At 37.3% G+C, this 20,312-nt stretch overlaps 1 protein-coding gene across 1 annotated transcript in view; it reads right to left on the bottom strand.

Moving 5' to 3' along the window:
• CRIM1 (cysteine rich transmembrane BMP regulator 1) overlaps positions 1–20,312 on the bottom strand; it is a 211,869-nt gene that overhangs the window by 148,702 nt on the left and 42,855 nt on the right. Inside the window, exon 2 of the mRNA XM_004466035.4 lies at positions 16,366–16,539. Coding sequence (XP_004466092.3) covers positions 16,366–16,539 — 174 coding nt within the window. The remainder of the gene's footprint in view (positions 1–16,365; positions 16,540–20,312) is intronic.

Genomic DNA, 20,312 nt, shown 5'->3' with positions numbered 1-20,312 from the left:
GAAGTCACAGAGCAAACTAATCACTACAGGAACTAAGTGGCCTGAATACAAGTCAAGAATAAAGGACTAAAGGAGGAACTGCAACGTCTATATTGTGGAGAATATCAGCTTCTGAAGAGGGCAACCATTCAGGGGAGTGAAGGGATTCTGGGCAGGGGTTTAGCAACTGAAATGTCTAAGCTGATGTGAACGCCCTTCCCACCTCCCCACTGTCCTGTCCACCACGTACGACACGCTCAGAGGTGGAAATCAGGAACAGAGCCCTGGCAATGGCTTTAGCTATGCAGCTGGTCATGCTCCGAAGCCAGGACAGACTGGGCTCAGGAAGCAGGCTTTCAGACGACTGAACAGATTCTCCCATTAATCAGGAATGCTCATGGGAGGAAGAATCCGAGCCAGTCAGCTACTGGTCTGGATATGGCTAATAATTTCTCTCTTTGGTTTCTGGAGGATCTGTGCCAGGGTTTCTTCCAACTGCATATAACAAATATGATTTTCTCTTTGTATTTGAAAAATTGGCAGCAATAATACAGAAAAGAAATGTGACCAGGGCCAAAAGGGTAAGCTTAAATGAAATTAGGCATAACTAAAATCAAATGACAGGTCAAAAAATACTAAACCTATTATGTCTCATCCTTTCAGAGGACAAATGTGGTCTTACAAAAATGAGTTAGTGTTCTGTTTTCTATCAACTGGAAATCTTTCATACTTGCACACTTTTCTCCTTTCTAGGTCTGTGATAATTAATATTCATGATTATGACCCTGAAGTATTCCCACATCCCGAATGTTTTTTATACTTAAGGATACTTGCGGGAAGTGGACTTGGCCCAGTGGTTAGGGAGTCCGTCTACCACACGGGAGGTCCGCGGTTCAAACCCCAGGCCTCCTTGACACGTGTGGAGCTGGCCCATGCGCAGTGCTGATGCGCGCAAGAAGTGCCCTGCCATGCAGGGGTGTCCCCGCGTGGGGGAGCCCCATGCGCCAGGAGTGCGCCCCGTAAGGAGAGCCGCCCAGTGCGAAAGAAAGTGCAGCCTACCCAGGAATGGCGCCGCACACATGGAGAGTTAATGCAGCAAGATGACGCAACAAAAAAAGAAACACAGATTCTTGTGCTGCTGACAACAGAAGCGGACAAAAAACCAAGAACACGCAGCAAATGGACACAGAGAACAGACAATGGGGGTGGGGGGCGGGGGGGAAGGGAAGAGAAAATTAAAATAAATCTTTTTTTTTTTTTAAAAAGGATACTTAATGATAACCAATCTTTTTATAGCAACTTTTCCTTTATTAATTGTTTTCAGTTGAGGAACCAGAACATCTTATCCTTTACTCCATATGCTTCCCCCCTCTGCTTACAAGCCTGCAATGGTCCCAAGATGGCTTACAAGATAAATTCAGTATTTTAAAACATATCACAAGTGATTATTATACTCTAGTTCCAACCCATCATTATTTCAATCATCAGACATTTATTAATTACACTCTAGGTGCCAGCACTGTCTCTGCCCTCACAGAACTCAAGATCTAGTGGTGGGTGCAGGTAGGCAGGGGTGTAAAATGTAGTATGATAAGTAAACCGACATACAAAGAATGATGACGTCCTACCAAACTCAAGCATGGTTCCTCGGGTGGGGATGAGGGAGAATGACTTATACAGTATGGGGATTCCTTGCATGTACTGGAGTATGTACGAGAAACGAGGGATGTGAACTTGCATTTCCCTCAGCTGGTCTTGGTTAGGGGAGGCTCTTAGTGTAAGAATAATCATGCAGGAGACAATAGATGCCGGCTGTCAAAAATGTACAAGAAAGAATCTGTAAACAATTTCAAAGGGAAGCCGAGTAAGTTGGGATATGGGTTTTGCTGCATTCCTGAGGAAGAATGATCAGAGGGACAAAGTAGAGGATGAGATAAAATTGTCTGCAGAAGACGAAGCTGAGGAACTGGAACCAACAGCCACCAAGCTGGAATCTTCAGAATTTTGCTCAAATGTTTCACACAGTGGAATACTTATAATGACTTCATTTCCAAGTATGAAAAAAATGGACTCAAAAATCACCTACCTGGGTACCCTTTGATGCATTTCAAAGGCAATTTTGACTCCATTCAGTTTTTGCCCAGGCTTCCCTATCTCAGAAATTGACACCAACTGTTTAAGCCTGAAGCCTGGGAGTCTGAAGTCTGGGGGTCATTCTGGAGTCTACCCCTAACCGGACCCCCAGTCGACTCTATTTGAGCCTTCTTAACTGTACCTTCAAATGTTACAAATAATCCACATCCTTTCTCTCCAGCTTCTCTGCCAGCATCCTCATCAGGCCACATCATGATTCTCCTGGCTCTTCTTCTGTGTCCTAAGCATTCTCCCCGAGTCCACTTAGATCTCTCTTCAGAAAGATTTTCTCAGGCTATCCTACCTCAACCCCAGGACTCTGTTATTCTACAGCACTTATATAATTTTATTTATGCCTTTTATTTATTTTGCTTGCAAGACTGGAAACTCCAGGGGACTGGGAGACCTTTTCCTTCTTGTTCACCCTGTGTCTAGTCAGTACACTGGAGCACACAGCAGGGACTCAACAAATATTTATTGAGTAGTCAGAGAAAACAAAGAGGCATCTGCTAAGGACAAATGGTTACCCCTTTTGACATAATACTACAAGGTATATATTCAATATATAAATTTTACACACAAAAAAAGAGTTTTGTAACTTAGATGGGCTTTTAGAAATAACTTTTAAGGTTACTTTTAAGAATTTTCCCGTTTAAGGCTGTGAATATATTTATACATAATAGTATTGCTTCTTTCCCTTTTTATGTCAGAACTACACAAATGGCCACAAGCAATGATAGAGCACAGCAGTGGAAATAAAGCACTGGAGTCTTTAGCAGTAAGCGGCTAAAGCGATCACTGTAAACAGAAATATATGCTACCCAACTCAACTGCTCTGAAGTGTTTCGTTATTTCTGAAATGTAACAGATGCTGTTTCACATTATTAAAATTTCAAGAAAAGCTCACATAGAAAATCCAATTCTATGTAAAGCTGGGAAAACATGAAAATATTATAACCCTAGCTTACTCTTTTGGTATGGGCATTTCAAATAATGGCAAATCAGATGTCATTCCTTCATTTTCTATAGTTTTATGACAAGTCACTAATGATAAATGACAAATATGACTGGAATACTTAAAGACTTGAAATAAAGCACTTACATCAAAATATACACTTTTTCTAAGTATGTTAATTAAACTATGTTCTCTTCTGAGTTACAGAATAAATTCTGAAGTTTTCAAGCTGCTGAAAATCTAGACAAAGATTCCAAAACTACATATAAATGAAATAGCTTGAACACAGTGGCAAATAAAGATGTAAGTTCAAACTAACATGGCATTGACTGCATTAAATTTGAGCATATATAAATATATGCATATGTGTAGGTATCTAATTTTATACAAAATTTGTATTTGTGTGGGATTTTGTTTGTTTGCTTTTTGGTTCTAGCTTCCCTCTGAAACAACATGCTATTCAATTAGACCCTGCCACGGAGCAGAGAGCAGAAACATATTGCTTTTGGCTTCACGACTGTCCTTTCCTGGTTGTGTGAAAAGTCTGTGTTGACTGTACTGTGAAAAAAATTAAAGGAAAGAAAAGCCCTACTGTTGTAAGTGTGCCAAAAAAGTATAAAGAAACAAACCCAGATGCTAGAATTTGAGGCATTTCCTCTGCTATGTGACTATGTCCTTTAAACTGAAGGTCAAAAGAACATTAAAGAGCTTAAATATTTTAAAGGTCTAAGTGGATATTTTTGTGGCTCTCTCAGTTAATGCATGCCAGTGACATGCATTTAACTAACATTTAACCAGCAGAATTTATCCAGCAGCATTCAAAGAAAATCCTGCTATCACTTTCAAACACAATTTAAATTTCTACTGCTTTATGTTAATATAGATTGTTTCATTTTCCTGTCAACCTGAGTCCTTTCAAAATGCCAGGAAGTGCATAAAGTCATTCTTAACCTGTTTCACATTTATTACTTTCTAAACCGTCAATGTATCTTTCCACTACAATAATACAGTCTTTTTTTCTGGGGACATTCATTTATTTTTGATGCTACAGATAATAGTAAATAACATGGGAGGCACTCATTTTATTTATATTCTTAGAAGATTCTTGACATAAGATTTATAAAGACTTTAAATGTGTTTTCTCGTAGTAGAAAACAGTACCTCAGTCCATGGAAAATATAGCAAAGTCAATCATATTACATTATGCTAAGAAAACATATATCAAATTGGCCATCTCATTTGGTGATTAGACATACCAGTCAACATTTTTGAAACATATGTGAAAGAAAGGAATGTTAAGAGATAGCAAAAATTCAGGTTAAAAGGTTAAAATGACTGAGGAATACACAACACAAAAGCATGAAGCATCAGCATTAGTATGTGATTTAATTTAAAACTCCCCCTGAATTAAGATGTCACAAAGATCTCGCATCAGTAAAGACAGCAGTAAAATACAGCAAATAACACCTACTGCAGAGCATTAGATGGTAGATATGAAGCCCTCCCCAAAACAGCCTTCCACCCTGGGGCAAGAGTGGCTTAAATTCAGAAATGTGGAGACTTGCATCCTATGGTGGCCCTTACCTTATTCTTCGGGTATTTCTCCCCATATATAGAAAACTGAAACAAGCATTTGCAGTTTCCTTTTGTTTACCAGAATGTTTTGAATAATTGTGTTAGGAGTCATCATGGTTACTAATGGACAGACCATCTATCCGTGACCCAGAGGGAGACAAGCTTTCTGACTTGTTGCTCTGGAAATGTCAACAAAAGGAAGGCAGCTTTCAACTTTATCTCTCATATTTCCTTTTCTACTCACTAAGGCCAGCTCCACGAGTGTGTGGGAAGCAGATAGACAACACAGTTCAGTAGCAAAGTCGGGTGTGGCCCTTATAGTGGTAAAGGAAATGAAAGTGGAAGGAATTGAATAACATTTATTTAAAGAGTCACAGCTGATCCTCCACCATCTAGTCATCAAGTGCATAATATTACACCAATTCTCTGAAAAAAGAGCTGGTCTATATGGTCAGTGGTTAGATTCATGACTGATTTTCATGGAAAGGAAGAACAAAATTTTTCAAAAACTCTTAATCAGAGAACATAATACTATTATCAGCACTGTGATACTTAAAGGCACACAGGTAAATGTGGACATATACATATTAGGAAAATAAAAACCAATTAAAACAATTATATGATTACATTTATTTCTATGTATGTCACCATATATGTCTATGTGCATATACACACCTAGCCATGTATATTCGTATATACACATGGGGTATGTACATACACTGTACTTTAGGTACATAAAGAACACAAATATACACAGAACATGCATGTTTTGTTTTGTTTTTAGAGAAAACACATTTCCTATGCACATGTAAACATGTATAAAAATGCATGACTACCTCTCTTGTTCCTTCTGTGAGTACATACAGAAAGAAATTCATACTATATTGGGATCCCATATAGGATATACTTTGTTTGACTAAGGAGGTTTGTTTAGCTTAGTAGTATCCAAAGGACCCCCAAGGACAGCATTATAATAAGGCTGGCACTGAGGCAGACACAATGCATGAAAGCAGCAGCATGAAAGAACCCAGAGATAATGCTTTGGGAAGTACCATGTCACACTGAGGTATGACACCATTGCACAATTTTATTTGAAAAATTCAGGACAGACCCGAAACAAGAGGGCTTTCAATCAAAAGGTTCCACTGTGATTAGCAATCAGAATTCCAAAGGGCACCAAGAATAAGTAAATGGAATAGTATATATATTTCCCCTTTACTGCCACAGACCTATTACCTTAAATCTTATAGACAAAGCATCCGGGCAGTTTTAAAACCTCACTAGTTGCCCAAATCTGAATCAGACACGACTAAGAATATAAGATTTTGTTCACATCACAGCAAAGTGAGCAACCAAGGTCCTCTGAGGCCCCAGCAGACCACCACGGGCAGGTCACTGGCTCCCCTGCCCAATGTGATTTCAAGGATCCATGCACCTCTGTCATGAATCCAAACTGCACTGAAACACTTTAAAAAACAAGTGTTCTTTCATGTCCACTGTTGCAAAAACACACCTCTGATACTATAAAAGTCCTGTGAGGCAGATCTGACTGGTTTTGTTTGTTTGGTCAAAGCAGCAGGGAGAATAAATAATCTTTTATATACTATACATACATAAACATGATTGGAATGTCTTCTAGACCCTGTAAAATGTCCTGTAGTTGGGGGCAACCAGAGGTCTTACCTATATTTCTAATTTTCATAACTTTTACTTTTAACAGAACATAGAAAGAAATTCTGAAGCAGAGAAAAAAAACAGTAAAACAACCACCTTTATTTCCTTTCCCAAACCGGGTGAAAGGGGAGTGGGATGGAATATACAATACAGTACTGCCTCTTTTTACTTAAACACAGCTTTCCTCTATTTCTACAAAACTTGGATTTTTATCTACAGACAAATACATGGATATATTAAGTATAAGAAGTATCAATTTTTCAACAGTATTAAATTCCTGTATTGTTCTTTGTTATTGGAACAGGAAAAAAAGGCTACTGATAAGGAAAAAGCACTATACTTGCTTTTCGGGAAATTAAAAAAAAAAATCCCAGTAACAGAGAAAAGAATAATGAGGTGCAGGAAAACTAGGAAGTTGTCAGCCAGAAACAAAAAACACATCCTCGATTTAGAGGAACATTCCAGTCCCTTAAAAACGCACACAAATATTAATTCATCTCGCGCTAATTCCTTCCTTCTTCCTACTTTATACAGGCACCACTTTTAACTGACACAACCTTCTGATGTAAAAAACACTTAGCAAGAGAGAATAAAAATCAAAAGCAGGAAGGCACCTGATGAAAGAGTATATTCCAAGCTTTAAATGTATCAACAACCAATGTGCATCCATTATTCTTACATAACAGAATTTGTGCCATTAAAAGAAGAGTCTCACAGGTTTCAAAATAAATTATTCAAATGGCCCAGAACAGCATGTCTAATGCAGGTCAGTATGAATTAGGAAATAAGTCAAATTTCATTACTAGGACATTGCTTTAAAAAGAATTTTAAGTGCTGTCAAATACTTTTCTTGATAAAGTTTTATCTTTTACAAAAAAGATACATAGGCACTCTTCCTAGAATAAACATATGGTGTATATGAATCATAAAACAGCTTAGAAAGGATTAAAATTCTAGACTGTAGGCCATCCAGAAGGACAAACGATTGAGAATTTTCCCTAGATTGTAGATACCGATGGTAAAGATAGAAAGATGGTGCTGGGATTTTGAGATGGGGGAAAAAGCTAAGAATAGAATGCTACAGAAGAAAAACTGGCAAATTTGGCAATCTTCACAATTTTTACCTAAGGTTAGCTTTATTACCTTCAACAGGAAGCCGAAGTAATAGTAGCTTTGCCTAAGGTATGTTCTTCAGGTGCTCGTATGCATGTAACCCCATCTTCTCATTAATAATCTTCCTTTCTTTCCCCAATGAAAATCCTCTTTATTCAAAAATACATTTTTGTCTTCAGAGGATCTCTTAACCAAGGTATGAGTAAATATAAAATATTAAGGTATAACATCACCTGAGAATCTTACTGATAAAATTTTAAGTACATTTGAAATGATCACTCTTTGGCTGGATGCAAAGTCAAGTAGTTTTCTACCTGTCCCCATAGTGTTTAACTTCCCTTTTAAATGATTTTTTTCTGTTTTCCCATATGTAGCTCAAAGCCCCAGATCATGGTTTTGGAATAGCAATCATACTAATTAATGAAGTTTTAATGGCTCGAGATACCAACGTCAGAAAAGCCTACATATGACAACCCCTGATTGTCTACACTCTTTGGTTGATGGACTCAAGCAGTCCTGGGTGGGAAGAGGGGCTGGTTCTCAGCAGAGGCAGACACTCCTGTGGACACAGATGCTCCAGCTCCAAATCCTCTCACAGGAATGGAGCCCTAGGCTCCCTTTACCAGCAGCTCAGAAGGCCTCCTGAGCCCAGACTCCAGATCCTTCACTCATATCAGGCAAAACCTTTGTGGGGGACTGGGCTTAGCCAGACACAGCTAGACAAATCAGCAACTCAGCAGCTCTGTGTGGCAGGGCACATGCCGACCCCGGGAATAACTGAGAGGTCACCTACAGACTGGTCCGAAACCACAAGCATGCTCAGGACTGCCACGCAGCTGAAAGGTTAACTTGCTGAAGTCAGCCATTAGACCAGCTTTCTTTTAGTGTCTCCTATAGGTGGAAATAGAAAATTTTAAACAAGTCCCCAAAAGAACACCTTTCTGTGATTGAAAGTGTCAGGTTTTGTTTTGTTTTTTACCTTTTCACAAAAGTCATTTTAAAAAAATACATTATTAAGTGCATGGTATTTGATCTTGAAACAAAGAACATACTTCTAGCAAAAGCTGCTCACCCATGACTTCTCCTACTCCATCTAACCTGTACTGGAAAAGGACAGGTGTTGGGACTAGGGGGGCATCTTGGAACAGAAGAGATGGCTTGAAAGATCATAATTAAGATCATAATTAAAGAAAGGGAAGAGGGAAACTAATAAACATTACAGAAAAACATTTTTACACTATTTTCACATGAAAAATATGTTCTAAGGGACAGACTAAAAATTTGTTTTCTATGCCACTCCTTTTTAGTAACCCCAGTGTGGTCAAATAAAATGCTCCTCACCACACCACACACACACACACACACACACACACACACACACACACACGCATAGACACTCCTTTTGGCACTAGGATATAAAATATTTAAACAGACTTTTTTTCCTTTTTTTTTTTTTTGGCTGAAATCACAACACCCAGAAGGTCATTGTAAGACTTCCAAAAGTAAAATGCAGGTATAATTATTCAACCAACTGCTCTTCTCCAACTGGATTTATGCCAAGTTCCTTGAATTTCCTGTTTTTATTTCCCAGATATTTGAAACTGGTTTCCGTCTTTTGGTAGTCCCTTTTTTCCTGTACCAGTTATCAAGGCATCAAAACAACAATTTTTTTTTTTTAATGTTTAAGGACATTTCTCCTAAAAGTTTGTTCTCACAATATAAAAGTCTTAAAGAAAATCAAAAACTGATTCAATGGTCAAACTAAAAACCCACTATTTATGAAAATGACTTAGATTTTCTTTATCCATGACCTTGCTGGAATTTTAAATGAAACATGTACATTCAGATTCTAAGTAAAGATACACCATATTATCAATTTGTCATTGTCTTTAAAAAGAGAAGGGGCAGCAAGAGAGATTCAAAGTTGAATACCCTATTGCCTTGATTATCTTCAAAGGTATTTGGGCAGCTTAATGAAAAATCAGCTGGGCACTTGGTGGGTAATAAAGTCCCTTACCCACAAGAAGCTATGCTTAAATGTGTCCTTTTATTTGGTTAAGGGAAGATTTAGTATTTCCAACCTTGACAAGCAGTGTTAACTGGATTCCTCTAAAATACATTTTCAAAACAATTTTTGTGAGCAAAAGCAATATATCCTCAAAGATAATACTGCTTTTAGATGTAACTAGCCTGAGAAATATAATCTATAATGAGTAATTTTAATGAAGCACATAAGTAATTTTAAAATTATGAGTTTGTAAAAATGACAGTCCTGAAACAGAGAAAGCATGGTTCCTTCAACACAAACTAGTTGGCTTCAGAATATATAAGAATCAGAGTTGGATAGGCAATCTTTTTTATTTTTATTTTTTTGGTAGTTAAGTACATATATAGCTATTATTAAGTATTATGTAATAGCAGTTTGGAAAGGTATATCTTCCTAAAGATTTTCTTTCCTAAACTTCATACAAAACATAGCATCTGCCCAATTTCTATCCTCTCTTCAACAGAATAATTACAGTACTGATAAACTGTAAGGGCAGCCTTAAATATTTAACTCTACTATATCATATTCTTACAATGTATAGTAGTTATATTTGGGGGGAACATATAATTTGACTCTCAGTATATCTGATACTATGGATTAATGAACACAACTGACCATTTCTACTATTATCAACATATATTAGGAAAGATATGGGGGTAATGATATTTAATACCAGGCAGATCAATATAACTAAAAAAAATTCATAGGCACAAGGTTATTAAATATATTTCTAAAATTTAGCAAGGAACAAATGGATAAATTTACATAAGCATCAGCTGTATTAAAAACACGCATCCCCCAGTATCCAAATTTTGGTCCTTATCATGTGGTGCTATATATAAAATATGAAATGCCTCAACTGGGTTTTAATTTCTTTTAATATTTACTTGATAGGGAAAAAAAGGTTTCAAAACTGCATAATGAAACCATTTGTATGAATAAATGTTTGAAGTAAAGGAACATATAATATATGCTTTGCTTTTAAAAACAATGGAAGAAGTAGCAGAAGTCAAAAGTCATACTTAAAGACAAGATATGCTCTAACACCAGCAAAACAAATCCATTTCTCTGATCAGGAAAACAGAATCACAGAAGCCCTCTATGAGCCTGCAACTCAAAGCGTGGTCAAAAACTAGCAGTAGCAGCTTATTCTGGGGACTTGGTGGAAATGCATATTCCCCAGCTGGGTTCTGTCCCATGAAATCAAAACCTCTGTGTAACTATTATGTTCTCTTATGTTTGAGACCCCAAGGAGACTCCCTCTGTGAGTGGCACCCAGCGACACCATAAACCTCAAATCCCATGTAGGAACACTGGTGGAAACAGAGTTGGGTCCAACATCTTCCCTGCAATACAGTACGGGATAGAGCAGATTTCTTGCTATAGATGAAAAGAGTCTCCATCCAGCACAATTCCAGCGGCAAGGGTGTCAGCAGGGAATTCCGTTATACCCTCTCAAAGAGGGACTGAATATTAATAATATGCTCATGTCCATTTGATCACATTTCCTTGTGGTATTTTCTGTGAGCATTTCCCACACAAAAAGATTTTGAGGAAAAATGCTCCATGAATAGAAATAAACAATATAATATTTATTTCTAACACCAATTAAATTTTTGTCTACTGACAAACATTACTGATGGCATCAAGTGTTATTTAAGACTACACATAGCACATATTGTACTGCAGACCAAGGAGAATATAACAACCGTGAATAAAATTTAGCACTTAACGTCACTTGTATTAAAAAACTGGAAATAAATGAAATGTAAAAAACTGAAAACATTAGAATAAGAAATTCCCAAAACATTAAAAAGTTCTTAGGTAGGTTTGGAATAGCAAATTTAGAGCTCAAAATAATGAAAAGTTAGGACTGAAAACAACTGTTATTTAGGTTGTCAAAAACTGAAATAACGAAGTCATAAAATGTCTCTGTGTAAAGATTAGCTTAGTTTCAGAAGACATAGGCATATGACATAAAATCGAACTTCCTTTTGTTTAAACCACAGGGAAAAAATGCAAGTATGAAACTCCATACAGATAAATTCTTTCCTGTTTTACTTTTAATCTTAAATTTCTGCCTAAGGGTATATATTTCATGCTATGTAAGTTTCCAGAACAGATGAATGCTTAAAAATATCATTTAAGACATTTATGAAATATCTTTTAAAAAATCAAAAGCAAGCTTAGTGCATCTAAAATGTGCTTCAATTTAAGCATAATCCATGTGACAATAACTTGCACTTTAAAGGACATTTATAAATTGGTCACTCAGTTCAAAGGGCAAACTAAAGTCAAACTAGCAGAATTTGAGATGTACTGGCACACAGTATGTGCTCAATACATAGTTCTGAATGAGGAAATGAATGAATGAACAAATAATAAAAGTAGCTCAAAACTGAAAGAAGCAGCCACAGAAGGTACTTGTATATGAAACTGAGGAGAGAATTCTTCTGGATCGAAAGAGTGTATGACTTTAATCCCACTTCTTTATCTTCCTATCCAATTATTTAATCATTTTAGTGATCCTACTCCAAACTATCTCTAATCTTAGGTATGGAATCTGACCAGCTCTGATATACTCGAATATTTTTAAAGGCTTTTTTGAACAATGGAGTACACATTAATTAATCAATTAACTAATAAATAATTTTAAATTATATATTTCACATAATGCATCCCAGTATCAACATGCCAAAACTGTGCTTTAGGCTAACTCTCAGTTAGCTCGAAGTAAGAGCTCTTGGGTTTTCTTCTATTGTGCTAACAGAGCAATCAACATTTCCTGCACCACCATCATCGGGCAGGTCCTTTTATCTCATTTTCGGTGTGTTAATATTGCCAGTCACTTTTTTTGTACCATTATACACATTACTGTCACATTTATCTTCCTAAAATGCTCATACTGCTCACATCACTTATGTACTCAAAAGCCATTATATGCACAGCACTCTCCCCCGAAGGATGACTCACAAATCCTTATCTTCAGCCCAGATCTCTCTCCTGGGTTCCAAACCGAATTCCTTTCTTCCCCCTGATACTCCATGGGTACCTCAAACTTAAACTCACTTCTGTTGAGTCACCCAACACATTTCTCCGAGCTGGTCTCAATTTCCAGATACTCCAAAAAGCTTTCCTTAATTTATCCGTTTTATGAATGCAAAACAGTTTTTATTTACCCATTCAGCGTAAGACAAAGATATTAAATGTCCAAAGCCAATCTTTATCATATCTTTTCCCTAAAATATCTTGTGGAGAAAAAAATAAACACAGCCAAAAATTATAAACCATTTAACATTATCTCTAAGTGCTTTTAGCTACAGGAGAGATTTTTAAAATCCCAAGTGTCTTCCTCCTTTTGAAATATGTTCAGTGTACAACTCCAAAGAGAAATAAGTTCCACATAATCTATACCATTTTAGTAATCCATGTGATATATGATACAGCAGTGCCAGAAAAGTGTACATCTTATGGATCCTTCCAAATACTCCCTAATTTCAGCTTTGTGATGAGTGTGGCTTATGTTACTCTTTTTATTTTTGTTTTTATTTTTCTTTGCAATCTCTCAACTAGGTGAAACCTCTTTGTGGAAAGGGCTGACTTTTCAGGCATTTACCTGTGTAGTTCTCCATGTGTCATGGATCTATGAGTGGATGAATCCTGCTCTTCCCTCTAATAAAGGACACTATAACTTGCTTAACCCCAAAATCAAAGACTGCTCCTTGAATCCTCTTTCCCTAACTCCCCACCTGCAATTGATCACCAAGTCCTGTCAATTCTATTTCTAAGTCATACTTGGAATCCACTCACTTCTCCATCTCCAGCTTTCAGATCATTACCATCAACTCTTACTTAAACAAGTGAAAGACCCTTTCTACCTGTGTACTCTCTTCCAGTTCTTGCATCCTCCCCCCAACCCCAAATCTCTTCTCAACCAGATTCATCTATTAAAACACAAATCAAATTATATTAATCCCTTGCTCAAAATCCTTTAACAGCTTTCCTGTGTACTAATCACAAAATCCATATAACTCAACAATCTACAAGGCCTTAGGTAATTCTGCCCTTATCTATCTCACCAACTAATCCCCTTATCCCTTCTCTCCCTCCCTCCTTATATGCCAATGACCTTGCTTTTTATGGTTATTCCCACTTTAAGTTTTCCAAGTGCCTTATATGTAAATCACATAGATTCTCACTTCTATATTTTATCCTTTTGTCCATATCATTCTCATTCCGGAAACTATTTACCTTGCCTTAGTCCCCATCATCCGAATTCTAAATTCAGATTCTACCTCTTCCATGAAACTTTATCATACAATTCCAGTTCACATTTTCTTGGCCCTGAATTCCTATAGCATTTCTGAGTCTATATCACTATTTAGGACAAAATCATATATAGTATTGTACCATCACCAATTCTTTCATACACAATATACATTTGAATATAAGTAGGGCTTTTTCCTCCCAAATTATTCCTCATAAATGAGGAATTTCACTTACACTGACTTCTTAAAGATCTCTCATATTGCAGAGTGCTTTAGTTTGAACAACAAAGTACTACTTGCAGAAGATATTAACCTAAAATGACCTCAACCAATTCTACTTTGGATTACAAAGGCCATCTGATAGAATCAGTTAAAAAAAAAAAAAAAGAGGTAAAGAAATTTAATCAGATACAGTAATCATTCTCGCAGGAATGATCTAAAAAACTGGAACTGGATCTTGCAAACAGCATTTTTAGAATCCCTTTAGAAATCAATGCAATTCATCTCCATGTTGTGGAGGTCATAAATATCACCTAACACATTGAAAATGCAACTCTTCTAATTTTATGTGGATAGCTACTATGTTTTGGGACAAAACTGCCTATATCATCACATGTAGATAGCATCATATGTAGATTCAAAATCTGCTGCATCTCAAAGCACTTAAAAGGCAGTGAGGGGAAGCGGTTGTGGCTCAACTGATAGAGCATCCACCTACCATATGGAGGGTCCAGGGTTCGATACCCAGGGCCTCCTGACCTGTGTGGTGAAATGGCCCACATGCAGTGCTGCCTGCGCACAGAGTGCCGTGCCACGCAGGGGTTTCCCCCGCATAGGGATGCCCCATACGCAAGGAGTGCAACCTGCAAGGAGAGTTCAGTGGCACCGCACACACGGAGAACTGACGCAGCAAAATGACGCAACAACAAAAAGCAACAGTTTCCTGGTGCCGCATGATAAGAATGCAAGCAGACGCAGAAGAACACACAGTGAATGGACACAGAGAGCAGACAATGGAGGGGAAGGGGAGAGAAACAAAATAAATCTTTAAAAAAAAAAACAAAAAACAAAACGCAGTGAGGAGGGTATGCTCAGGAACAGGGTAAAATTACTTGAGAATGGCCTGACCAAACACAATGACAGCCATAAAGACGCTAAACATGCATTTGGAATGTCTGAATGAACACTTCATGAAATGCAGGGAGTAGCAAAAAGTGGTATTTCTAAATTTCTGTGTAATTTCATATAATGTGATTTCAAATATGTATGGTAATGATGTTAATAAAGTATGTATTTAAATAAAACTGTAGCCACTTTATATCTCTAAAGGCTCATATACTGATGTTAACTCAACATCCTTTTCTAGAAGACCATGGAGATAGAGACATGGGTGAGCAAAGGGTCAGGAGACAATCAAAATGAATCAGATGACTGACTGTATTATCTAGAAACATAATGTGATTGAAAATACACTTGACAGGGTTAGTCATAGGCCTGTCATTGATCAAGTGTGAAGCTCTCCAATTTTCAAGTTCAAGGATTAGACTAAATGATATCCAAGATCCTTTCCAGTTCTAAAATCTAATTTCTATTGTTTTCTATTATATTCTTTTTAAATGATTCAGTAGCATTGGTAAATACTAAAAAAAGAAGCTATTTTAGAGGCTTTCATAACTTACTTATTCTTTGACCATTTAACACAGCTTGGAAATGTAATACAATTAAGAAACTTCAGTCCTGCTCTCCTGCCCTCATGAGCTTCGTTTTGACCTCAGAAATCTTTAGTATTCCTAACCATATTACCAACCTCTCATCTTAGAATGGCATCATTTTAGAGAAAAAAAGGTATATTCAGGAATGTCTCATTCAGCCCTCTTTTTCCCCAAGAGAAGCATGAGGCTAAGAGAGAGTTCAGTGCTGGTTCAGCCCAGGTTTCAGCCCTTGTTACTTCTGACTGCAAGCCACTGCACCAAGCTCTGGGCACTCCACTTACAGATTACCACAGTTATGAGTCATTATTTCCAGACTCACAGGCCTTTTTCTAGGTTTCATGCATTAATGTACAAAAGTTATGGGCCATATTCGTATACTTTTATTATTTTAATGTAATTTCTGACGTCTCTCCAGAGGTGAAGTGTCCAATGGTACATCCACACCTATGTCATTTTTGCCCCCTGGCAGAACCAACCTAAGCCTTCGATCTTCACTACACAATTCTCCCAACTCTTCTAAAGACTCTTTCTTGCCAGATGAGCTGCACTGCTAATTAACAGACTCTCCTCATGGAGCACCATCCTATGATAAATCAAGCGGAATGGACTTGGTGACAACAGATGCTGATCTCAAGAACACCACTCATGAAATCATCCATTATGCAGAGGTGACCTAGGCAAGCTGGCACATCTTCCCTGCTCACTCTCCTTCAGCATTACATCCCACGGCTCCCAGGAAATGCACACACACACAACACCACGTCACCACCTGGTAAACTTTATTCTACGTAATTGCAATTATAAAAGCCAAGAATCTCTATCAGCTTGGCTCTGCCCCTTTCAAGCTCAAATACTATCATTACACAGAGGTACACATACAGTGTATGGTTAACTAAAATTGGTGCTTACCTTCAATCCTCTTTAAAGCAGAAAGGCACATATCTTTCCTTAGAAACTCAAAGGGATTGTTGCAGGTTCGAATGGTGTCACATTCACATTTCCCATTGATTATATTACAGCCAGAGATAAGGTTTTCATTGCATGGTTCAAAACCAAGCAGTTGGTCATCATCCCAGTTCTCATCTGCAAAACAATTAACAACCAGATAATGTTTGCTTGTAGCTCCATTTGAAGGCCTGTTTGAGAGCATAAATGCGCTGATTGTCAAGATGGGCACCCAATTTTGACACCCCAATTTGTGAAAGGCAGGTTGGCTGAAATTTTACAAATAAATGAAACCTAACCTCCTCCTAATAACTGAGAAGAATGAAATATATCTATTCATGGAGACATTTAATGTTGTAAATAAATATACGAATGTTTGGGATTAAAAAAAACACTGCTTTACTGTATTATTGTATCAATAATTGAAATTTCTTTAAGACTTTAAACTAAGATTCCTAGATTTCCCCACATTCCAAAAAACCCACAGAAGTCACCACGTCAATCTACAAAAAGAATTTTTTTTTAAGAAAACTTTATTTTTATACTATCTGGTAATGACTAGCTTCAGGTTTAAAACAGCTCTTCAACTTAACACATCAAGGGAGCTAATAAACCTAAAAAAACAGACATCACCAAAAAAGTCAAGAATGAGATAAAATGGGGAATATCCCATTCCCAAACCACTTCATTACAAATGCTAATTTGGTCTTAACCTTGCCCACAACCAAAGCCAGGAAACTGAGGGGCTACAGGTCAGTGAGTGGTTGACACAGCCCAATTTTGACAATTCGAAATTCTTTTATGAATCCGAAAAAGAGAAAGATTGTTTTTGAACTAATCCATTTTGTGGATGTGAGACACTTTTGACTGGTGTGACTCAAGTTGAGCCTCTATCCTCTTGCTGGATCTGATATAAATGGAGACACAGAGAGACAGATACACAGGAAAAAGGAAGCCGCCATATTTGATCAGGCCTCGTGAGAGGAAAGGATTCCAGGTTTATCCACAGCTGCAGAAAGTCAGAGAAACCCCAAGAGACTGAGAGAGAAGGCCCAGAAAGAGACAAGCCCTATGCCTGGGAGCCCTCAGCTGAGCTCTGGGAGCGAGTAGATTTTGGAGGCGACGGCAGAGACCTTGGCAGAGATCGGTGGCCATCTTGCTTCGCCAAGTGCCAGGCAAGAGGATCAACAGCTGTTGACTTTGGTGAGAAAGCACCTCTGACTGTGCCTTGATTTGGACATTTCACGGCCTTGGAACTGCAAGCTTTTAACCCCCAAATAAATCCCCTTTATAACAGCCAGCCCATTTCTGGTACTTTGCATCAGCAGCCCTCTGGCAAACTAAAACACCAACTGTGAGGCTGAGGCCAAATCACAGTGTCCCAGCTTTCATGGGACCAAGCTCAGACAAATGAAATGAACAAATGATGGAACAGTAGGCAGGCTTATTTCTTAATACTATTCCTCATGGTTGAAACACCTTTCATAGGAAATCAGACTATTTCTCTCTGAATCCCTATGATGTCATATGGGCTTTTCTCCCTCTTAACTTTATCTTTAATAGGTACTTTATCTCACCTTAACTGGGCACTGACTGTTAAGTAGCAAAACATGTTTCTGATAACTATATCTGGAGAGAAATTTTTTTAAAAGCTTTAATTTAAGATGTCCAAGTTATTGAAACTAAGGCAGGTATAAATGCCACCGTAAGAATTTGTTTTCATGAAAGACAGTGTAAATAAATTATTATGATTTTTATAGGGTTTTTAACCTCTGGTATCATCACTGACTTACTGCATAAATTAGGCAAACAACTGCCTAACTGCCACACTGAAATAAATAATTTTCTTGTCAAGAGGTCCTTAGAAGGATATCATCTGTAATATAAAGACCTTTCCTGTGATTCTTCCAAAAGGGAAAATAGAAAAACCTCCTGTGTGTCAATTTCAGGAGATCAGGCTCACTTATTCGATCAAAACCTCAGTTTTTTGTAAAATGATTATCTTTCAGGTTTGAGTTTCAACAGAAACAAATTTATCTGATTTAAAATTTATTTTCCTTTATAGGCTATATTTGGTTCTTAAAAATGTCACGTCTATATACACACAAAGGTACATTCCTAGCTTCAGTACAACAGTAAATTACTAAATTACTCTAAAAGGAGAGTCAGAAAAGAATATATCAAGACACTTCAATGCTTTAATAAGTAGGTGATACTTAGTCTTCAGTTATAATATATAATAATATGGTTCATCTCAATTATTTCTTATCTTTTATATTTAACTGTTGACATGCTATTGGTATCAAAGATCTAATCCATTTCAGTGAAATTTGCCATGAATGAATTTTTGTGACTGAGATGAAAATTTATTAACTCAAAAAGTTTATAAACACTTTCAAGAAATTCAAGGAATGTTTGAGCCACTGAACAACTACTTATATTTCTCCTATTTCCCATCATATTCCTGAGAGGAAACCTTTATAACTCTTGTTGAAATCATGTAGTTATTATATCATCAAATAGAGGTGATTCTATTTTCTCCACAATAAACACCCCTCATTATCAGAATGCCCCCAAAACACCACTCTCCTGAACTACCCCAAGGCAAAATCCTCCAACCTGTTTCCCTACTAATATTATTCTGTCCTTCAGTATCATTCCCCACACTGTCATCAGAACCAGCTTCCTTAAAAACAAACCTGCTCAAGGGCTCACTCTTGCCAACAAAAGAAAGCCCAAACTCTTTATTGTGGAATAAGGAGATCTCCTTGATAGGATTTGCACTCTCCCACAGACTCATCTTCACCCATCCCTCCCACACCCCAATGCTCGAAGCACATCAAAGTTGTCACTGCAAATCCTTAATAATTGCTTCTATGCCTTTGCTCATGGAGTATCATCTGCCTGGAACATTTCTGTTTGTTTTCCTTTTATGACTCCTATTCATTCTTCAAGACGTAGTTCAAACGTTACTTCTTTTGAGAAGTCTCCAGCAACCCCAGGAGAATGAGCTTGGCTCCTTCCTTCATGCTCCCACAACCATCTGCACAAATCTCTTATCCCCCACAGTAACAGTTAAATACATGTTGTGTGTGTGTATGTGTGTGTGTGTGTATATATATAACATTAAGATAATCTAAGACCATTTGTAAACAATAAAAAATCTTAATTAAAATGCTTTTTGGACCTACATCAAGAAAAACTATGTATTAATTATTTAAAAATTACAAAATTTAAAGAAACACTTGGATATATTTTGGCATTTTCCTCATAGAGCATCATCTATTATTAGTCTCTTTCCCAGTTCAGCAATTAGACTTCAACCCTTATCACCTGGCTGGCATCACCAGTCCTTCCAAGAAGCCCATCTCAGGACCAATTTTTTTTCCCAACTGCCAGATGCTTTTCTGTGCCTCCCCACAGGAAGCCCATTTTCCCTGAATGTGGAATCAAAACTAAAAGACTAAGTGCCCTTGATAATCTAACTGGCTTCTTACTGTTTTCAGCTTCTTTCTCAACAGAAGCTTCTGGCAGTAGCAAAAGGCTGTATTAGAGGCACAAGTAAGCACGACCATTCCCTCAGGTAAGTCATGGTCACCATGTCATCAGGAAGCATCTCTGACTCTTAAGCCAACAATTTCTTACATACTTTTATTTATTTATTTTTCAGAGGAAAATCTTTCAAGTCTCTGTCCCCATCCTTATCAGCATTGTTTTTCTTCCTGACAAATATTAATAGTTCCCTTAGCAACCATGGCTTTATAGGAGCAAGTACCAATATGCTTCTGATACAAAGGCTTTCATTTTTTTCTATTACAGAATAGTTACTTTAAAATAATTTAACAGAAAATCAACAAGTATTTGAAGCAAAAATTTAAGGCAGTTTGATTACAGACTGAATCTGAGCCCAA

This window comes from Dasypus novemcinctus, chromosome 17 (genome assembly GCF_030445035.2).
Source record: "Dasypus novemcinctus isolate mDasNov1 chromosome 17, mDasNov1.1.hap2, whole genome shotgun sequence".
Lineage (NCBI taxonomy): Eukaryota > Metazoa > Chordata > Mammalia > Cingulata > Dasypodidae > Dasypus > Dasypus novemcinctus.
Note: the sequence above shows the minus strand (reverse complement) of the source record. Positions and strands in the feature narration are given on the sequence as shown.